The 17969-nt window shown below is 44.7% G+C and overlaps 1 protein-coding gene across 1 annotated transcript in view; it reads right to left on the bottom strand.

Annotated features, from left to right (window-relative positions):
- Nucleotides 1-15908: 15908 nt before the first annotated feature.
- Nucleotides 15909-17969, bottom strand: part of DNMT3L (DNA methyltransferase 3 like) — a 214242-nt gene continuing 212181 nt past the window's right edge. Inside the window, exon 12 of the mRNA XM_078679281.1 lies at nt 15909-16236. Within this exon, the coding sequence (XP_078535407.1) occupies nt 16086-16236 (151 nt within the window). The 3' untranslated portion in view covers nt 15909-16085. The remainder of the gene's footprint in view (nt 16237-17969) is intronic.

The raw sequence follows: 17969 nt of genomic DNA, 5'->3' as shown, positions 1-17969 counted from the left end.
ATGGTAATTTACGAGTACTTTGAAAAATGCACAAAAGTGCATTTTGCAAAGTTCCATGTTGCACACATACATGCCCTTGGACTGGAGCCTCGGCCAAACCCCTGAAACGACTACAACGCATACAGAATGCCTCTGCACGCCTGATCCTCGACATCCCTCGCCACAGCCACATCACACCCCACCTGAGAGACCTGCACGGGCTTCCCGTCAACAAGAGGATCACCTTCAAGCTCCTCACCCACGCACACAAGGCACTCCACAACACCGGATCGGCATACCTCAAGACGACTCACCTTCTACACCCTGAATGGCCAGCTCCGCTCCGCTGACCTCGCCACCGTCCCCCTTACCCGAAGAGCGACCACCAGCGGCAGATCGTTCTCCCACCTTTCCGCCAAGTCCTGGAGCACCCTCCCCATCCTCCTCCGACCCAGGACCTTCTAACCTTCAGGAGGCTACTCAAGACCTGGCTATTCGAGAAGTAGCAGCACCCCTGCCCCTCAGCGCCTTGATACCCTCGCAGGTGAGTAGTGCGCTCTACAAATGTGCAAATTCAGGGGTACATTAGGGTGTCATTTTGGCACACTTACACCCTTGAAATTGCATGCGCAATTTGCGAGAACCTATTTGGTACTTGCAAATTGCACATGCAACTCCAATTGATTCCTATGGACCTCTAGCCCCATAGGAATGAATTGGAAGTAATTCCTTATTTGCGAATCGCAAATAAAGAATTTGTAGGAATCGCTAAATTTATTGGGATTTCTACATGCATAAGCATTTGCGATTCCTAAATTGCGATTTCTTAAAAATCGCAATTTAGGAATTGCAAATGCACAGTTTGGTGCATATGGCCCTTTGTCTTTCAAATGACACCAACACGACAAAAATCCAATGTCGGGAACCAAAGATATGAATTTTTAAAGAATTTGCAATTTCTAGTACATAGAAGCCTATATCGCCTTATCGGAACATCTGGTCGCGATAGACCGGGTCAAAGTCAAAGTTTCAGACCGACCTTGAGGGAGCCCTGCTAGGCTACCCCTCGCGGTAGGTTTCGGTCACAGTTTTTACCTTCGGGCTCAAAAACTTTTCTGGAGCTTTTCTTCCCGGGGTCTCTCGAAGCTCCTAGCCAGTCCGGATTTGGTGAGGGTTCACCGGATTGCCTTCCAACGAGCTCCCGCTCAAAATTATGGAAGTCCGACCTCCGGAGCTTTTCAGCGGGACACACCAACGATCCCGGCCGGCTAGCGTTTGAAGGCAGCTGGCCGGGTTGAGTCGGTCCCCTTATGGAACTTTTTTCCTTTTTTCCAAAGTTGCTCCAAAGTTCTCCAAACTCTTGGAACTTCTTCCTGAAGTTCCCCAAAGGGTTCCAAAGTGTCTCAAACTCACTCCTAGTGTCTGAAATCTCCAAGATGGTCCTTGAAAGTTGTGGCCTTTTTTACTGACAAGTTATTGTTTTAAAGAGTTTGATATAATTGCTTTAACTTCCCAGAATGCAACAGTTTCTTGAATGTAATCCCAGGATTAGACTAACTTGTCTTTAGTGAGATGGAGCAATTGGTGACTCTAGCTTAGGGATTGTCCTCATTAGTGGTACAGATGAAAGAGACTTCCTGTCTTGGAGCTCCTCTCCTTAAATGTGGGACATAGATGGTCAGGCTGTTCTGTGTGTAAATTGTATGAGGACTCAAGTGCCCTATGGTGACTACAGTCAGAGGAAGGGCTTTCCAGGCAGCTGTGAAAAGGAACATTAAAGATGAACTGGGAGAGCAGACAGTGGGTATGAGAATTTTAAATGTAGCGCACAATAGTGCATCGGACTAATAAGCAATACTTTTCATTATTGCTTAAGTAGTCCATAAAGCATACACGGTCATACCAGAGATTTAGTTGAATACAGCTGTCAAAGCACTTTTCCAGAACAATAAGTACAATGGTCTTCTCCTTGACCCACAGAGCTGGTGAGAAGGCAAAGTCTCGGAGGATACACTAACTTGGAGCTGGATCCCTTCAAGGACTTAGCAATCCCCATGCCCAAGCATCCCACCCCTGGATATCCATTGTACCGCATGTAGTTTGGACCTAGTCAGACCCCCAGGATATTGCGGAATAGATTTGCAAATTTAGCAGCACATAAAATAAAATTTAGCAGCACAAAAATAGCAATTTTGCAGCATTATTGCAGCACTTTATTTTACTCGTGATCATTCCTTTCCAGCCTTAAATCAATGGAAACTGTTTTAGCACAGCATTCCACTTTGAAATAGGCATGTGTAAAGTGTCGGGAGTGTTTTTTTTGCTATATTCTCCTTTGTGGTAACATTCTGGAGCAAAGGTTAAAACTAGCACAATAGCACAGGGAGACCTCAGCAGCAGGCAGCAGACTGCACGTGAGAACCCAGACCATGCAAATGTCTCTCAGCTCGGGGGCATTGCTCACGCCGCTTGACGTGCAGATGTCTCAACAGGCACGATGCACTATCGTCACTCAAATTACACGCACTCACTTAACACAGAGTCCATTATCATGAAAATGTAACTTTTACCAGCAAACAGCCACTGACGGCAACCTGACAGATGTCAGCAAAACACTCTTAACACACCAGCACCACTCAAACTGCAAACATTGCACTGACACTTTCTGACTCACACACACCCTTTAACCAGCAGACATAGCTGCCACCAACCCTACATCTAGAGTGACCAACTATCCGTAAATTTTACGGACCGTCAATGATTTGGACCTCACATCCCTTGTCCACGATGATCTCTTTTACGGACTTCTTTTGTCCGTAATTTTGGGCCTTGGGGAACAGCACTGCTCCCCTGTGAGAAGCCTCAACTCTCTGATGGGGCTGCCTCACACTCATCCTCTGAGCACAAGAGCAGCCCCATCCCACCCTTTGTCATTCTGTATGTGGCTGATTGTCACATACAGAATAACAATGGGCCAGGCTGTTTGTTACATCATATGGCAGCCTCCTCCTGCCTCGTTTAGGGTGCGGCATTCTGTTTTACTAGTACATTAAGACAAATGTTGCACCTCACCAGATGGAAGAATTGTACAGAATCCAGTTCATGAAAAGAAGCCAGTGAAAGAAGTTAAAAAGAAGGGGTTAAAATTCTTTCCCAGTCTCATAATTTTAGAACTAAAGTATTTTCAATATTATATACAATGAAGCCATAGTTGCTGATTTTTTATTTTATGTAACTAACAACCATTGACAAAGCCAATAGTCCAGGCTTGATGTAGGTGTAATGTATTATACATCTGGATGCAATAACAGAAGTAGCAGCATACCAGTCGGGCAGCACACTATGCTTAGCACAGATTTTTAGTTACAGTGTTTTAAACCACGCCATTAATTACATCGGGTAGGCCCTTTGGAGAGACCCCCAAGTTTTTCAATCCACCTAAAGCCTTGGAAATAACACCATGTCTTAGTCACCTCACATCCTGGCACTGTGCATCATGAATAACTTTCAAGAATTGTACAGAATCCAGTTCATGAAAAGAAGCCACTGAAAGAAATTAAAAAGAAGGGAGTAAAATTCTTTCACAGTCTCATCATTTTAGAACTATGTTTATGTGCTTATATAGCGCTCGATTGCCGTGGCGTCTTGGCGCTGTGGTGTGTGGACAGGAACAGTGCACTGGGTTGACAAAACCTATGCGGACGTGAACAGCCAGGTTTTCAGGCTCTTTCTGAAGAGCTGCAGGCTGGACTGGAGCTTCATGGATGGTGGTAGTTTGTTCCAGAGCTTTGACGCACATTGTGATATCGCCCTGCCCCCCCCATCTTTGCGATCTTAATGAGACCCAGGCTGGCAGACCTAAGGGCGCGTGGGGGGAATGTACGGTGGGAACAGTTGTTGAATGTCCTCAGCACCACCGCCATATATTGCCTTGTGCACAAAGGTAAGAGATTTAAATTCACGTGCTGTTTGATGGGAAGCCATTGGATTTAATTCCTGCAGAGGTTGACTGTCCTCTGGATATGCCCAGGAGTAGTCTTGCTGCGGCATTTTGTAGGGAATGCAATTTTCTCGGTTGGAATTTGTCAATGCCCAGAAATAGGGCATTGCAATAGTCCAGCTTGGATAAAAGGAATGCTGCCATCACCGTCTTTTGCAGCTCTTGAGAGATGTTTGGGAAAAAAATTCTTAAGGTTTTTAGTAAAAAAAACAGGATGAAGTAAGGCTGTTTACCTGGGCACCAAAATACGTGCATGTAGCATCACCTTTTCCAAATGCGAGTGGAAAAGGTGATGTTTCGTGCACGTATTTTTGGAGATTTTTATATCCCGATGCCCATTTTCAGTATTAAGATATATTTGAAAACTGAAGGGAAGAGTTGCCTGGCTGCCTTTTGAGTATATAAAGAATATTGTGGCTTCAAAAAGAACGACTAAGGACAAACCCGTGGAGATTTAGTTTACTCACTTTACGTTTTAATTTGAATATTCCCCCTGGAAGAACATTTGAGTGGGATTATTTTGCGATCACCAAGTGTTCAAACTGTCCAGTTTTTACGTGTGAGATTCCCATATTGGTAATAAATCTGCTACCATAAGGTCCATTTGGTACGAGCAGGAGGAGACAGAGAGTGAAGTCCCCCTGTCATCGAATCCACATTCTTACAGAACGATGTTAGGATCCTTGGACACATTTTTATAGGAAAGTCTGAAGAAGGTGGTTTGGACCAGTTACTACCACCAAAACGCGTTGCCTTTGTCCATTTTGCTTTTATTTGTCATGTTTTTCTTGTGATGCTTTTAAATGAAATGTTTACATATATATGATATGTTTTTAATTGTGAATTAAACATTAATGTTGATTGATTATAATGTTGTACTGTGAAACAGTCATCCTCTTGCTTTACAAAGTAATTTTTAATATTTAATTATGATTGTGCCAAACTTTGTTGTTTATATGTTAGTTTGATATATCTTGCTAGATATAAAATAGAGCTTTTTTATGCATTCACTTGGTGAATGCAACATTTATATACTACTCTTTGGCATCTTCAACAGTTCATATATGAGTGAGGTGTGATTGAGGTTTGAGTACCGTTGTATGCTTTTGAGGAGTCCCAGAGGGAATTTTCTGTGACTTGGTGTCAGTATTGTGTCCTGTCCCTTTGGTTTGGAGGACCACTCTCCTACCTTTTGGTACATTATATAGTAATGTCAACCCCTATCTAACCACTCTGACCCACACTAATACCATACTGCTCAGCAGTGTGCAGCCAATTATATCAAATGCAGGCTGGTTAATAACTTCCTTTTCCTGCTTATTGCTCTTACCATCACACAAGACCTGTCCGCTAGGGGTCTTATCCTATCACTCAGTACTGTACCAGCCCCATATGCAAGTCATCACCAGCTGAACAGAAATGGAATGCTTGTAGCGATCTGACACATAAAGCTGGCCACTCAGAGGACTGCCCACTAGTGCAGCACTGCAGGTCCCAATTAGCTATATCCTATGCATGCCGCTTTACTTCTCACAATGGCACTGATGTGTCTGTAAAACATACCTTTTGTCCCTAAGTTTTGTCCTGAATTTTGACCCTTTGTCCTGAATTTTAAATCTCACCGTCCTGAATTTGCACCCATGCCAGTGGCTCCTTCTAGGACATCTGCCTCCCTTTAGGCAAGCATTTGAGTGGTGGTAAGTATAATAAACAGCAAATGCAATAATGACGACACAAGCAGATCCCCAATGCTCAGTGCACACAAGGGCACTGGTGGGAGCAACACCCACACAACACAAGCATCACCATCAGCAAGGACCAGAGTGGGCAAATACTGTTTCAAATTAGTGCATCATTTAAATCGGACTGAATAAATGAGTAGAATAGAATGCAGCTCACAATTGTCTTTGACTGCTGTGGACATTGTGCACGTGCCACCGCATTATGGGCGGTAAGGCGCCTATACCATTACAGGACCTGATCACTCGTTACGAGCCACCTCGTCCCCTGCGTTCCACAGGTGCTGGGCTGCTGAAGATCCCTAAAGTAAAAAAGGCTCGCATGGGGGTAGGTTCTTTAGATATTTGGCAGCTAGAAGCTGGAATGGACTGCCGTTGGAACTACACCTTGAGCCATCCGAGTCCAGATTCAGGGGTAAACTTAAAACTCACCTCTTTACCCGGTAGACTGGTACTGATGCTTGCTGCTTGATTCTGTCACTTCCACTTGTCATAGCGCGGGGACACGCCGGTGCGCGTAACCAGGCGCTCTATAAATCTCCCTATTATTATTATTATTATTATTATGCATTTTTATATGTACTCAAAGGTGAAGATTTATTTTGTTAGAGCACTCTAATTTTTCTTACATTTATCACGAATTTACGGTGTACACCCACCAGATGGCCCCGTTTCCAAAAAGTTGGGAATTGAGAGACAATAATATCTGTAACTTATCTATTCACGACCCTTTATCCGCCTCTACACCCGAGCCATCTTATACTTAACACAATCATTGTGATATCTCAAAGCCATCCTCTCTTTGATGCCTTTTCCACACTTTTCCAACCTGTTTTGCATCTCCTTATAAAATCATTGTATGCTTTTTTGCACCCCATGCTTTGTTAGCTCATTTTTATTTCTTCAATCTCTTGCACAGCTTTTTAGGTCGAGCCTAGTGTCAGGGCGCATGCACTGCTCTGAGAGACAGTATCTCCTCTCGGGGCATTGATAACGCTCCTCGCTTGCCATTTGTTCCTGTGTGTGCTTTTTTAAAATTCTTTGCCTTTCTGTGGCTAATTGTGCACAGTTGTCCCCCTTCCTGTGGGTGGGTCTTGCTGCTGGCGACTGTCTTCGTTACTTTTATAATTGCTTGTTGGTTTATTTCTCTTTGTTTCCCTGCACTCATTTTTAGGTCTCGCCTATGCAACGCGCATGTGTTGCATAGGAAGGAGACTTCTAGCAATCGATTAGCCTTTTCAGCCAAGAACGTGCACGCTTTGCATTGCTTTCAATGGCAACGCGAGCACGTTTGGCGATTCCCTTGCAGGAGCGAGCATTGACAGATGTTTTCTGCTCGCTCCTGCAAGGGAAACTGGCACAGGCCCCCTCCTCTCTCCCCTCCCCCTGCTGCCTCCTCCTTTCGATTCATTTCCAGTTTGCATGCAGAGTCAGTCAGCAGCCCGTTTGCTGTGGTACAACCAAGGTAATTTGTATTCCAATTGCATGGGTTGCCTTTGCAACAGTTAGGTGACAGGAAAACATTTGCAGACAGGCCCCTCATTGCTCACTGATCCACTCGCTGACTAGAAAGGGAGCCCAATGTAAGGGAATTAGGGAATAATGCCCGGCACTGACCCCCGAGCATACAGGCCGTAGTGTGGGTCCGTCCGCCCTGTACTCAGCTGGTTCTGGGCTGCAACATGCCTGCTTCTCCCTCGAGCAATTTCAGGGACTTTTAATGTAGCCCGATACTGCAATGTGATCAATTTTGAGCCTTCCAAAGTTTGTATCAAATAAAACTCTTTCCAGCTTTGAGGGGCCCGAAACAGTAAGTCTGTTTGTTGAAACACCAATCGCTATCCTCAAAAGTGTTTTCCAAAGTCTTCAACAAGCGCAGAGTTGTTTTTTTACGAAGCTCTCGCTGTCTTTCGGAATGAAAGCCACATTTCCCTTTCAGTGACGTCTGAGTCCATTTTTGCCTCTTTAAAAGCAAACTTTGATTTATTTCGTGCCATACCCCCCGACAATGCACAGATACACCCCTTTTGGCTATACAGTTTTATTACTAAGGAGCGGTCATTATCATTAATTTGGAGGGCGGGGGAGGACTCGACCCAAAGGTATTTGGTGCGCTTTTACATTAGCACCAGTTGCACTACAGGCGGACACATTCATTTTTAGACACCGGGAGATTGAGTAATTTGCCCAGAATCACAGGATGTTTGAGCATCCAGCCAGACTTGAATCTGGTTCCCCAGCTTCAAGGTTGGCTGCTTTGGCCGTTAAGCAACACCCACTAGTAAATACAGCAATCTGTAGTATGCATAAAATGAGAGTATCTTTAATTTTGAAAAAAATATTTGCATTTTGGTAACGGATTTATTATGTTATTGCATTGTGTTCTGTTTATTTATCTGAAATATGCGATCAGTGAGGGTTTTCCACCTACAGTGTAGTTCGCAAGGCAACTCCAAGGGCTGCTAATGAGAGGAACTGTACAAAATTGCAGACTTCAACACACAAAAGATGGATGGACAAATGTGAGATCCAACGTTTGAGATGGTATTTTTTGTCTAGTTGATCACATCCTCTAATGCTGAGCCAGTGTGTGGTTGTGCTTGCGATCGCCATGCAATTAATACCTCCGCATTGGAACCTTGCTTCTATAACCCATCCCAGATAAACGAGTGATGCTACTCCTCTCTTCTAATTAACAACACTCGCAGCTTTAAGCAGATGACAAAAAAAGCGTTGAAAGCAAGCCCTGAGCAGAAAGCTGGGGTCTTTGCAGATAACTTTAAAAGCCAGTTTACCTTGAATGTTCCGATGTAGCAGCAAATCACTCTGTGCACCTTGGGTTGCACAAAACACAAATCACAAGCGTCCCAATGACACCTAATCACGCACTAGCACTGCTATATCGCACAGCCGTTTGTGTGTGTAAACACACACAAATATGCACACAAAACACACAGCCACAAGTACCCCCTCAAATGTTATCAAACTGCATGACCCAGTGTGTAGTAATTGTATAGCTCCTCAATCCCTGGCAGCACAGCACCCTGCATGGCTAAACACTCCCAAAGGCGAGACCTATTGGCTATGCCAATAATTGTTCTGTCTGCTTTGGTTCGTGGTCTCTGTCAGTTTTCTCCTCCCCCACCCAGCTCTTTTATCATTGCTGCATGGGAGTACTGTACAGGACAGCATTCGCAGAGAGCAATAAGTAGATCAAGGAGACCGTGGTCAGATAAAATATGAACATTAATGATCCGTTTTAGGCAACAAAGCTATAAAAAATACACAAAGAAACCTTAACTTGTCTTGTTTTTTCCCATCAGATGAGTTGGGAATGCTAGCAGTTTTTAATTGTTCTATTGTGCTCATCTTGCACCGGCTGATATTTAATGATGAAATTATTTCCTGTTTAGCTATGTGGGGCGGAACCAGGGCCCTGATGGTGCATGGCAGCGTGTCTCTCGGACAGACTGTGAGAATCCCTGGACACCAGAGGTGATCAGGGGCCCTCCCTGGCATGGAACACACATTCTGTAAAAAGAACATGTACTCTGCCATATCATAATTTGTAAATACTCCCATATTCTGAACAGAAGCAATGTTTGAAGTGACTGTCATAGCTTAGGGAGTGGGCGGAGCGGCACACTTCGCCATGTCTTTGTAACTGTGTTTGCGTGTCACAAAGTTATGAATGAATGAATGAATGAATGAATGAATGAATAAGGTATTTATTGAGCGCACGGTGGCCAAGCGGCTTCCTGGCGCTGAGAGCTCTACTGGACAGAACAGAACAGGGCCGAGGAGGTTAACAGGAGTATGCCTGGGCAAACAAGAAGGTCTTGAGCGCTTTGCGGAAGTGTGAGAAAATAGGAATTGAGCGCATAGATAGAGGGAGGGAGTTCCAGAACCGGGGGGCAAGAACAGAGAATCTGGTACCACCAGTGCGGGTTTTGCAGAAGTGGGGAACAGTGAGGAGGGCAGAAGTAGAAGAACGGAGGGTACGAGCAGGGGTGTGAGTGGAGATCAGGGTATTGATGAACGCCGGAGCAGAGCGATCAACAGCCCGGAAGACTAGGCACCCTAGTTTAAATAGGGATCTCTGCAAAACAGGTAGCCAGTAAAGTGATTTAAGGACAGGAGTGATGTGGTGAGTTTTGGGAAAATGAAAAATAAGACGGGCAGCCTGATTTTGGATTGCTTGGAGACGGCGAGTTTCGTAGGCAGGGATGCCCACGAACAAGCTGTTTCCATAATCAAGGCGGGAGGTGATAAGGGCCGAAATGATAATTTTAAGGGAATCCAGGGTAAAAAAACGGGAAATTTTTCGAATCAGACGGAGGGAGAGAAAACAAGAGGACACTACAGAGCTGACCTGGCCGTGCATTGACAGGTCCTGGCTGACCTTGATGCCCAGCGTTTTAACAGAGGAAACCGGGGTAGGAGGGGGACCAAAGATAGGGGGCCAGAAAGCAGAGGACCAAGGACTGGATGAGCCACCAGTCAAGACAAGCCCAGTCTTGTCTGGATTGAGCTTAAGATGATTGGCGCTCATCCATCCAGAAATAAAAACCAGAGTGGAGTGAAAAAATGATAAGGAGTGAGAAGGAGAGGAAAGATCAAAGACGAGCTGGAGGTCATCTGCGTAATTATACACAGAGACCCCCAGATCAAGAAGAGAAACAATAAGGGGACGAATATAAAGATTGAAAAGAAGAGGAGAGAGAGAGGAGCCTTGAGGAACCCCACAAGACACCGGTAGGGGAGAAGCGGAAAAGCCAGAGAGGTGAACAGCTTGTGAACGACCTGTAAGAAAGGACGTAATCCAGGAGAGAGCAGAGCCCCGAATGCCAGCTGCGCCGACACGGTCAAGTAAGATGGTATGGGGGGAGTTGGTATCGGCCTTGGCTTTCAGCTCATCAAGAACCGCAAGCACCACTGACTCCGTAGAGTGGCCCGAGCGGAAGCCCGCTTGATGGGAAGCGAGGAGATGGTTCTGCTCAACGTAAGAGGAAAGGCAAGAGGTAACATAACTTTCAAGAATTTTGGCAAGATAGGGTAAGAGAGAAATGGGTCTGAAATTAGAGAGGAGAGAAGAATCCAGACCAGGTTTTTTGAGAATAGGAAAAACGACCGCAGATTTAAATGAGGAGGGGACCAAACCAGTTGAAAGAGAAGCGTTAAGAAGGGAGAGAGGAGTAGTAGGGCAAGAGGTAAAAAGAGTTCTCAGCACGCGAGCAGGAGCACAATCGGCTGGAGAGCCAGACTTGATTTTATTAAGCAAGGCAAGGAAAGAGTCCAAGGAAATAGACGGGAAGGAATCAAGGGAGGAAGTGGGAACAGGGGGAACAGGATAATGGGAGGGAAAGGGTGTGGTAGGAATGTTAGATTTTATTTTAACGAGTTAATGCAAAGGATATTGGCAATCCAACCGCATGAGCCAGAAATAGTTATGTGTCTGCAAAATTAAAAGACAGACTAGTCGGTGTACACATTCACCAAGCTTAATTAATCGCGCCATGAACATGGCTGTAAATACATTTTTAGTAGGTCGCTGTAATAAGCCAGTTTGCTCTAGACTAAAATCTTCACCTGCTGAATTTAAATACGTAATTAATGGTAATTTGAATTCGGGTGGCTTTTGTGGAATACAATCCGTTGATGAGTAGCAAGACTACAAGTACCAGCATGCATTGCTATAGAATAAAGGGACAAAGTACTGCATTTTTAGTGATACACAGTAGTTGGTAACCTGGATAAAGTATTCGTACGAGACATGCCTCGTAGTTTAGTTAGCGTTCTTCAGCACTCATTGTCAATCAATCAGCTATTTGTGTAATGTTTATTCAGCCCCCTGCCCTGGGAGTGGTTACACACAGATGGCCTCTAGGTTGTTTTAGACTGCATGTATTTTATTGCAGGACACTGTCGTCCCGGTGTGGACCCCCTATTTCCCTGTGAGCTTTTATCGCCATACGTTTTTTTAGGTCTCGGCCTGATCCAGCGTATGCGCTGGTCTGGCCAAGACATTTAGTAGCTGCTTTTAAAAGTGCTACCTTGCCAACCACCAGCTTGCTAGAACGTGCACAAGAGCGCGCGCGCATGAGCGTAATAGCAAGTTGGTGGGCGGCAAGGTAGCACTTGCGGTGACGCACGTGCGCACCACTTGCGTTTTATGGGGTTTTGGGGGATCGCGCTAGGCGTGTGCTTGTTTTTTATGCTTCGCACAAAGGCAGAATTGAAGAAGGATGGTTGTGTGTGTGTGTTTTTTTTTGCCTTTGGCTGAGGTTAAAATTCCGACTTTGAAGAGAAGCGCTGATTACAGGCGTTGTGTGAAGCGCGCTGAGTGAAGTCTGGGTGTCCCCCTTGTGAAGGTGGTGTGAATGGTCAGTGGCACCCCTGCTATCTGCTGCAGAGAGGCTAGCGGGCATCACTTAGGCGCACTCCTATTACCTCCGACAAGTGGGCTCAGTAAAAACAAGCATTGGCATAGCCAATAGGTCTCGCCTTTGGGATCTTATAAGTGTTTAGCCAGAGCTATTGGCCTTGCCAATTACTATTTCCACTCCAGTCAGTGCAACAGTAGGGTAAGTGTTGCATAGTGTAGGCGTAAAATGTACTGTTCCCCATTACTTACCTTATATTGCACTGTAATGGCATGCGATGTAGTGATATGCGTTGTAATGACATGCTTTGTAGTGACATGTGATTTAATTGCTGCGTTGTCATGGCATGCTATGTAAAGGTTGTTGCGTTGTAATGACTGCGTTGTAAAGGTTGTGCGATGTAATGACTGCGTTGTAAAGGTTGTTTCCCGGGTAGGTCAGAATGCTGAGACCTACATTTGACAGACTAGTGTACAGCGCAGTTATTACTACAGTCCTGTCGCTACTCCTACCAAGATACTTAGATGGTAGGGGCATCTGTGACATAGGACAGGAAACAGCTTTTACAACATGGGCTGAGCAAAGCGTGCTGTTTCCCCGCAAGCAGAACCACACTTGCCTTAACCAGGCATATGCATGGTTAAGGCAGTGTACGGTCTAGATGAGCGGATGGGCGAGGAGAGTAACAGAGAGAATCAGGAGAGGAACCTCCGTTATGCAGTCTGGTAAGTGGGGCAGGAGCGGCTTTTGAGGGACGTGGGGATAGTTTTTAAAAGCTGGGGGCTGGTTTTAATGCAGGGTAGTTTTTGGGGCTGGGTTTTATGGCTAAGCGCAGCTGGGGGACGTGGTTGTTTTCAGAGGTGGCGGGTCAGTTTTTAGGGACCTGGTTGGGGTGCTGGGGTCAGGGTAGTTTATAGGGCTGGTGGCCGAGATTTAGGGCTCAGGTCAGGTGGGGAAGGGAGAGATTTCAGGGTTGAGGTAGTTTTAGGGCTCAGGGCAGGGATCTGGGGTCTGGGTTGTTTTTAAGAGGTTGAGGCGAGTTTCACTCTCAAAACAGAATTCCTTCTGATTAGCCCCCGTAACCACTCTGCACCTACCCTCGACTGCCTTAAACAACTCACTGCTCTTAACTGCACTCAGCATGTTGTTGACTCTACTAAATCATTAGGTATAACCTTGGAAAAATACCTAAATATGCAAACACACGTTAGCGCAACTACTATAGAAGCCAATTTCCAGCTCAACATCCTCAAGAAAATCAAGCCCTTCCTTCCGTCTGAGGACATCCGGCCGGCAGTTCAATCCCTGGTTATCTCCCATTTGGAATATGGCTTGGTTACCCTTGAAAAGCTTCCTAAAGCCAGTTTAGTGCCGCTCAGAGCCACTCTAAATGCATCGGCCAAGCTCATCACAGGCTCCAGAAAACATGACCACATCACGCCTGACCTAATTCAACTAAATTGGCTGTCGATAGAAGATAGGATAAGTTTCAAGATAGCTTGCTTGACGCACAATGCTATCTATTACAACACCCCGATTTACTTGGCTAAAATGCTTGAACTATCTGGCTCGAGTCGGAACTTAAGAAGCTCGACCACCCTATTTTTGAAACCCCCCAAATTAAAAAAGAAAACAACTTACAATAGTGCTTTCACTGGTCTTGCTCCACAAATATGGAACGCTCTTCCTCCAGAGATTACCCCAAACCCATCCACTGCAGCTTTCAAGAAACAGGTCAAATGGCTAATCAGGAGTGAACATCAACAGCATTAACCTGACTTACCTTCCCCAGGATTTTATACTTCTTTTATAGTGTGTTGTTTTAATTTTTGCTTTCTTACTTGTTATCTTGTTCTATGGTCCTGCTGAAACTGTATTGGCCCCACTGATCGGGCTTACTCTCCTTCCCCGATTGTTACCCCACTGTTTGTCCATGTGATTTGTGAACAAATGTATTTGTTCCACTGTGTTGTTTTATTCTTGCTTTTGCCACTCTGTACAGCGCTCTGATATCCGTAACACAGTCTAGTGCCACTTACCCAATTAATCTAAGTGGACACACTTGTGGTTTAGAGTTTTTACTTATTTTTTCTTTTTTTATCATTTCATTCATATATGGCTGAAGAAAGGTACAATTCAGTAGCAAAAAATTCACATAAACTTTACACTTTTCAAACATAAAATGTACAATCACCGCGAATGAGACATATTTACAAATATACAATTGGTACAAACAGAAACAGTAAAAAACAAGAAATGCCTATTCTCAATGAATGTTCAAGGCACCAGTCCTAGTATACAACCTACAAGGAAGCAGGGAACTTTTTAGATGTAATTACTAGCCTGCTCACTTGTCTATACTGGAAATTAACAATTACTAGGGTCAAAAAATCAGGTTGAATTTATCTATAAATAGAACTCCTGATATGCCCTTCCTGAAACTTCTTCCAGTATCGTGCCAACGCGTTTCGAACCCACGAGATATTAAGGGGTTCTCCTCAGGACCTGGACTGGAAACTGTCCTGTACTGAAATGTAGCGTGTTTTCGGCGACAATGTTCTCTTTCTTGTCAGGGGAACTGTACCTCTAGGGGAGGGATTTTTCACAGTCTTCAAGCTTGTGTAATGTCTCCTCGCGGAGGTCACTCGCGAATAAATCAACGTTGTCACTTTGCTGATCCAGCCGGTCGGATGTTCGTTCTCCGACCCTGTCTGTCGCACCACTTCGACTTCGGCGTCTGACGTCGAAGTCGAAGTGGTGCGACAACGTTGATTTATTCGCGAGTGACCTCCAGTCCAGGTCCTGAGGAGAACCCCTTAATATCTCGTGGGTTCGAAACGCGTTGGCACGATACTGGAAGAAGTTTCAGGAAGGGCATATCAGGAGTTCTATCAGGAGTTCTATTTATAGATAAATTCAACCTGATTTTTTGACCCTAGTAATTGTTAATTTCCAGTATAGACAAGTGAGCAGGCTAGTAATTACATCTCAAAAGTTCCCTGCTTCCTTGTAGGTTGTATACTAGGACTGGTGCCTTGAACATTCATTGAGAATAGGCATTTCTTGTTTTTTACTGTTTCTGTTTGTACCAATTGTATATTTGTAAATATGTCTCATTCACGGTGATTGTACATTTTATGTTTGAAAAGTGTAAAGTTTATGTGAATTTTTTGCTACTGAATTGTACCTTTCTTCAGCCATATATGAATGAAATGATAAAAAAAGAAAAAATAAGTAAAAACTCTAAACCACAAGTGTGTCCACTTAGATTAAGTGGGTAAGTGGCACTAGACTGTGTTGTAAAATAACCTACCTGGCCAATTGTTCTTTGTTGTCTCAGTTCGAGTGGTCTAGGCCAGATAGTGTATAGACCCAAGCCTTCCCTGTTTTCCCTGATATCCGTAAAGCACTTTATAAAACTTTAAAAAAATAGGGCTCAGGGCAGAAGACGGTCAGGACAATTTTCAAGGCTGGGGCAGTTTAAGGGCGCATGTGCCATAACCACGCATTCCTTTACCAATCATGCCTTTACAATGAAATTGCGTGGTAAAGGCATGTGTGGTAAAGGAATGCGTGTTGTTGGGACCGTGTTGTTAAGGCCCATGTGGTTTAGCCATGGGTGCTTCTGTCAAACAACCACACAAGACACAGGAGTGATGTAATTAGGCCACAATGTGCAACACTGATCAAACTAGAACAGAATCGCATGGGGAGATGCACTCTAACACCATCCTTCAGTATGATGCTCTGCGCTGCCCCTGTTGCACTCACAATGGCACATAGATGTGTAAACACTACATCCAGAAGTCATTCACACCTGTTTTTAATTCTTGGATAATACAGAAACACTCAGAATCGCAAACTCTCAACAAAACAAGGTTATATATAAAAACATGTAATTAAAATTGTAAAAATCCAAACAAAACATGAACATCTTCTTCCTTAAAAGATTAGGGCCTTGGGTCACAAGCCATGATTTCAACTTTAGGAGGGAGTGAGACATCTGAAATATTCCTTCATTGGGGCAAAGAACTTTTTGAGCAGTTTGGCCAGCCTGGTGCCCACAAAGTTACTGTTCCTGAGATTTTCCCGAAGCTGGACCAGGTCCACAGTCCACAAAGGGGCTGAGTACTTGCTGAAAGAGACAAAGGAGTCACATTAGAAGCAGAAATGGAAAAAAACACTGTGCATGGAAGCGGGACCTTATAATGTGTGTTATGCTCAGAAACACATAGAGGCAAACATTACATTCCATTAACAGGAGCTAATGAAGGATCAAATATTTATTCATTGCAGTTCTCCAATCATAGACTTCTACCTCAAACAAGTGAAGCTCCTTTTCCTGAATTCCATACTTGCTCTATGTGCAGGGTCTGCAGGGCTGAGTGTGTCTATTAGTACTGTTCTGTTTTTTTTTGTTTTTTTTGGAAAACCTTTATTGATGCATTCAAAAGTAATACAAGAACAGGCCTACAACCACAGGGGCCGGCCGCAAACTCATCCAACCAAGTTCGACACTACTTATCAGCCGACAACCCTGGGTACCGGCTACAATGTAAGTTACAGCGTATGATAGAATGCGCCATCAATCAACAGGATAAAACAGAGGTTCAGTATTTCCTTTTTTGAAGAAGCAAGAGTGGCTTCACTACAATAGGCGTCGCACCATAAAATAAAGAGCAATAAGAGATGGGGGGATGTATCTTGCACTGGAGTCAATAAAAGGTGACATATAACATAGCCGTATTTACGCATCGCCTTAGCAGAGGCATAGAAGAATTAAAGGATAATCTATTTGTAAGCGATCCAGTGTGAGTACCATCCAGAAAACCCACCCTTAGGAGACAGAAAAGTAAAAGCTAGCATAGACGCCCAGTAGAGTAGGAAGTAAACGAAGGATAGACAGCCAACCACCCTAAGGAAGAAAGAAAGGAAAAGAAAGGGACCATAGAACAAAACAAATTAAAATAACAAACCCCCCCGTATCCCCTCACCCTGCACCCCTGTAATGGCTACGGCCTACCCCACTAACAGCGTGCCTGTCACCCCGAAACTTGCCCTAAAAGAAGAAAGAAAAGCGGAGGAGGAAATCGAAAAAACACACTCCCGGTCTCCCTTACCCCCCGCCATTAGCGACCTCCCCAAGACGAATAAAACACTGTATGAAGCAAAGTATTGAACCCAACCGGGGGAGGACATTAACAAAACCACCCGACTCCCGTCACGCTATAAGGTACAATCCCAGCATATATCACTGTAATTTAGCAAGCCCTTAGAGTCAAATTCAACCCTGGCCAGTACGGTTCCTTACGAGAGCCCTTGTCGCCCAGGCCACAATCACCATGAGGAAATCGAATCGTCCATTAAAGTTCAAGTCAATGAAATCGGAACGAAGACAGGATTCAAATTCACGACATCCACAAAGCCGGCAAGGAAAAGTGAGGAAGAATGGCAAACCTCTCCAATAGTCACTGAGGAACTGTTTGTGGCGATCAAAACCGTTAGCAGCGATGTTCGGCCGAGTAGGGTTCGAGCAGGGAAAGCTGACGGTGATCACAGGCGGGCCATCTGTTGAGCCTGAGTCATCAAAGCGATCTAAATCAGGCTTCCGCACGGGGTCCTCAAAATGGCAAGCAAAGTACTCCACGGGAACCACAGTTTGCTGATAACATGTCGATGCGTCGTCGTCCGGTCTCAGACAGATGTTGTCTAACGATACAGACAGCTTATTGTACGTGACGGCGATATGTAGCTGGAGCGCCCCAATGGCAGCCATTACGGACCTCAGCGATGGCGTGCCTTCCGTCCCCTCCATCCCCTCCATCCCCTCTCGCGAAGCGACGAAGCAGGACTCGAACCCCGGAGATC

The sequence above is a fragment of the Lissotriton helveticus genome, chromosome 3_1, assembly GCF_964261635.1.
Source record: "Lissotriton helveticus chromosome 3_1, aLisHel1.1, whole genome shotgun sequence".
NCBI classification, from domain to species: Eukaryota; Metazoa; Chordata; class Amphibia; order Caudata; family Salamandridae; genus Lissotriton; species Lissotriton helveticus.
Note: the sequence above shows the minus strand (reverse complement) of the source record. Positions and strands in the feature narration are given on the sequence as shown.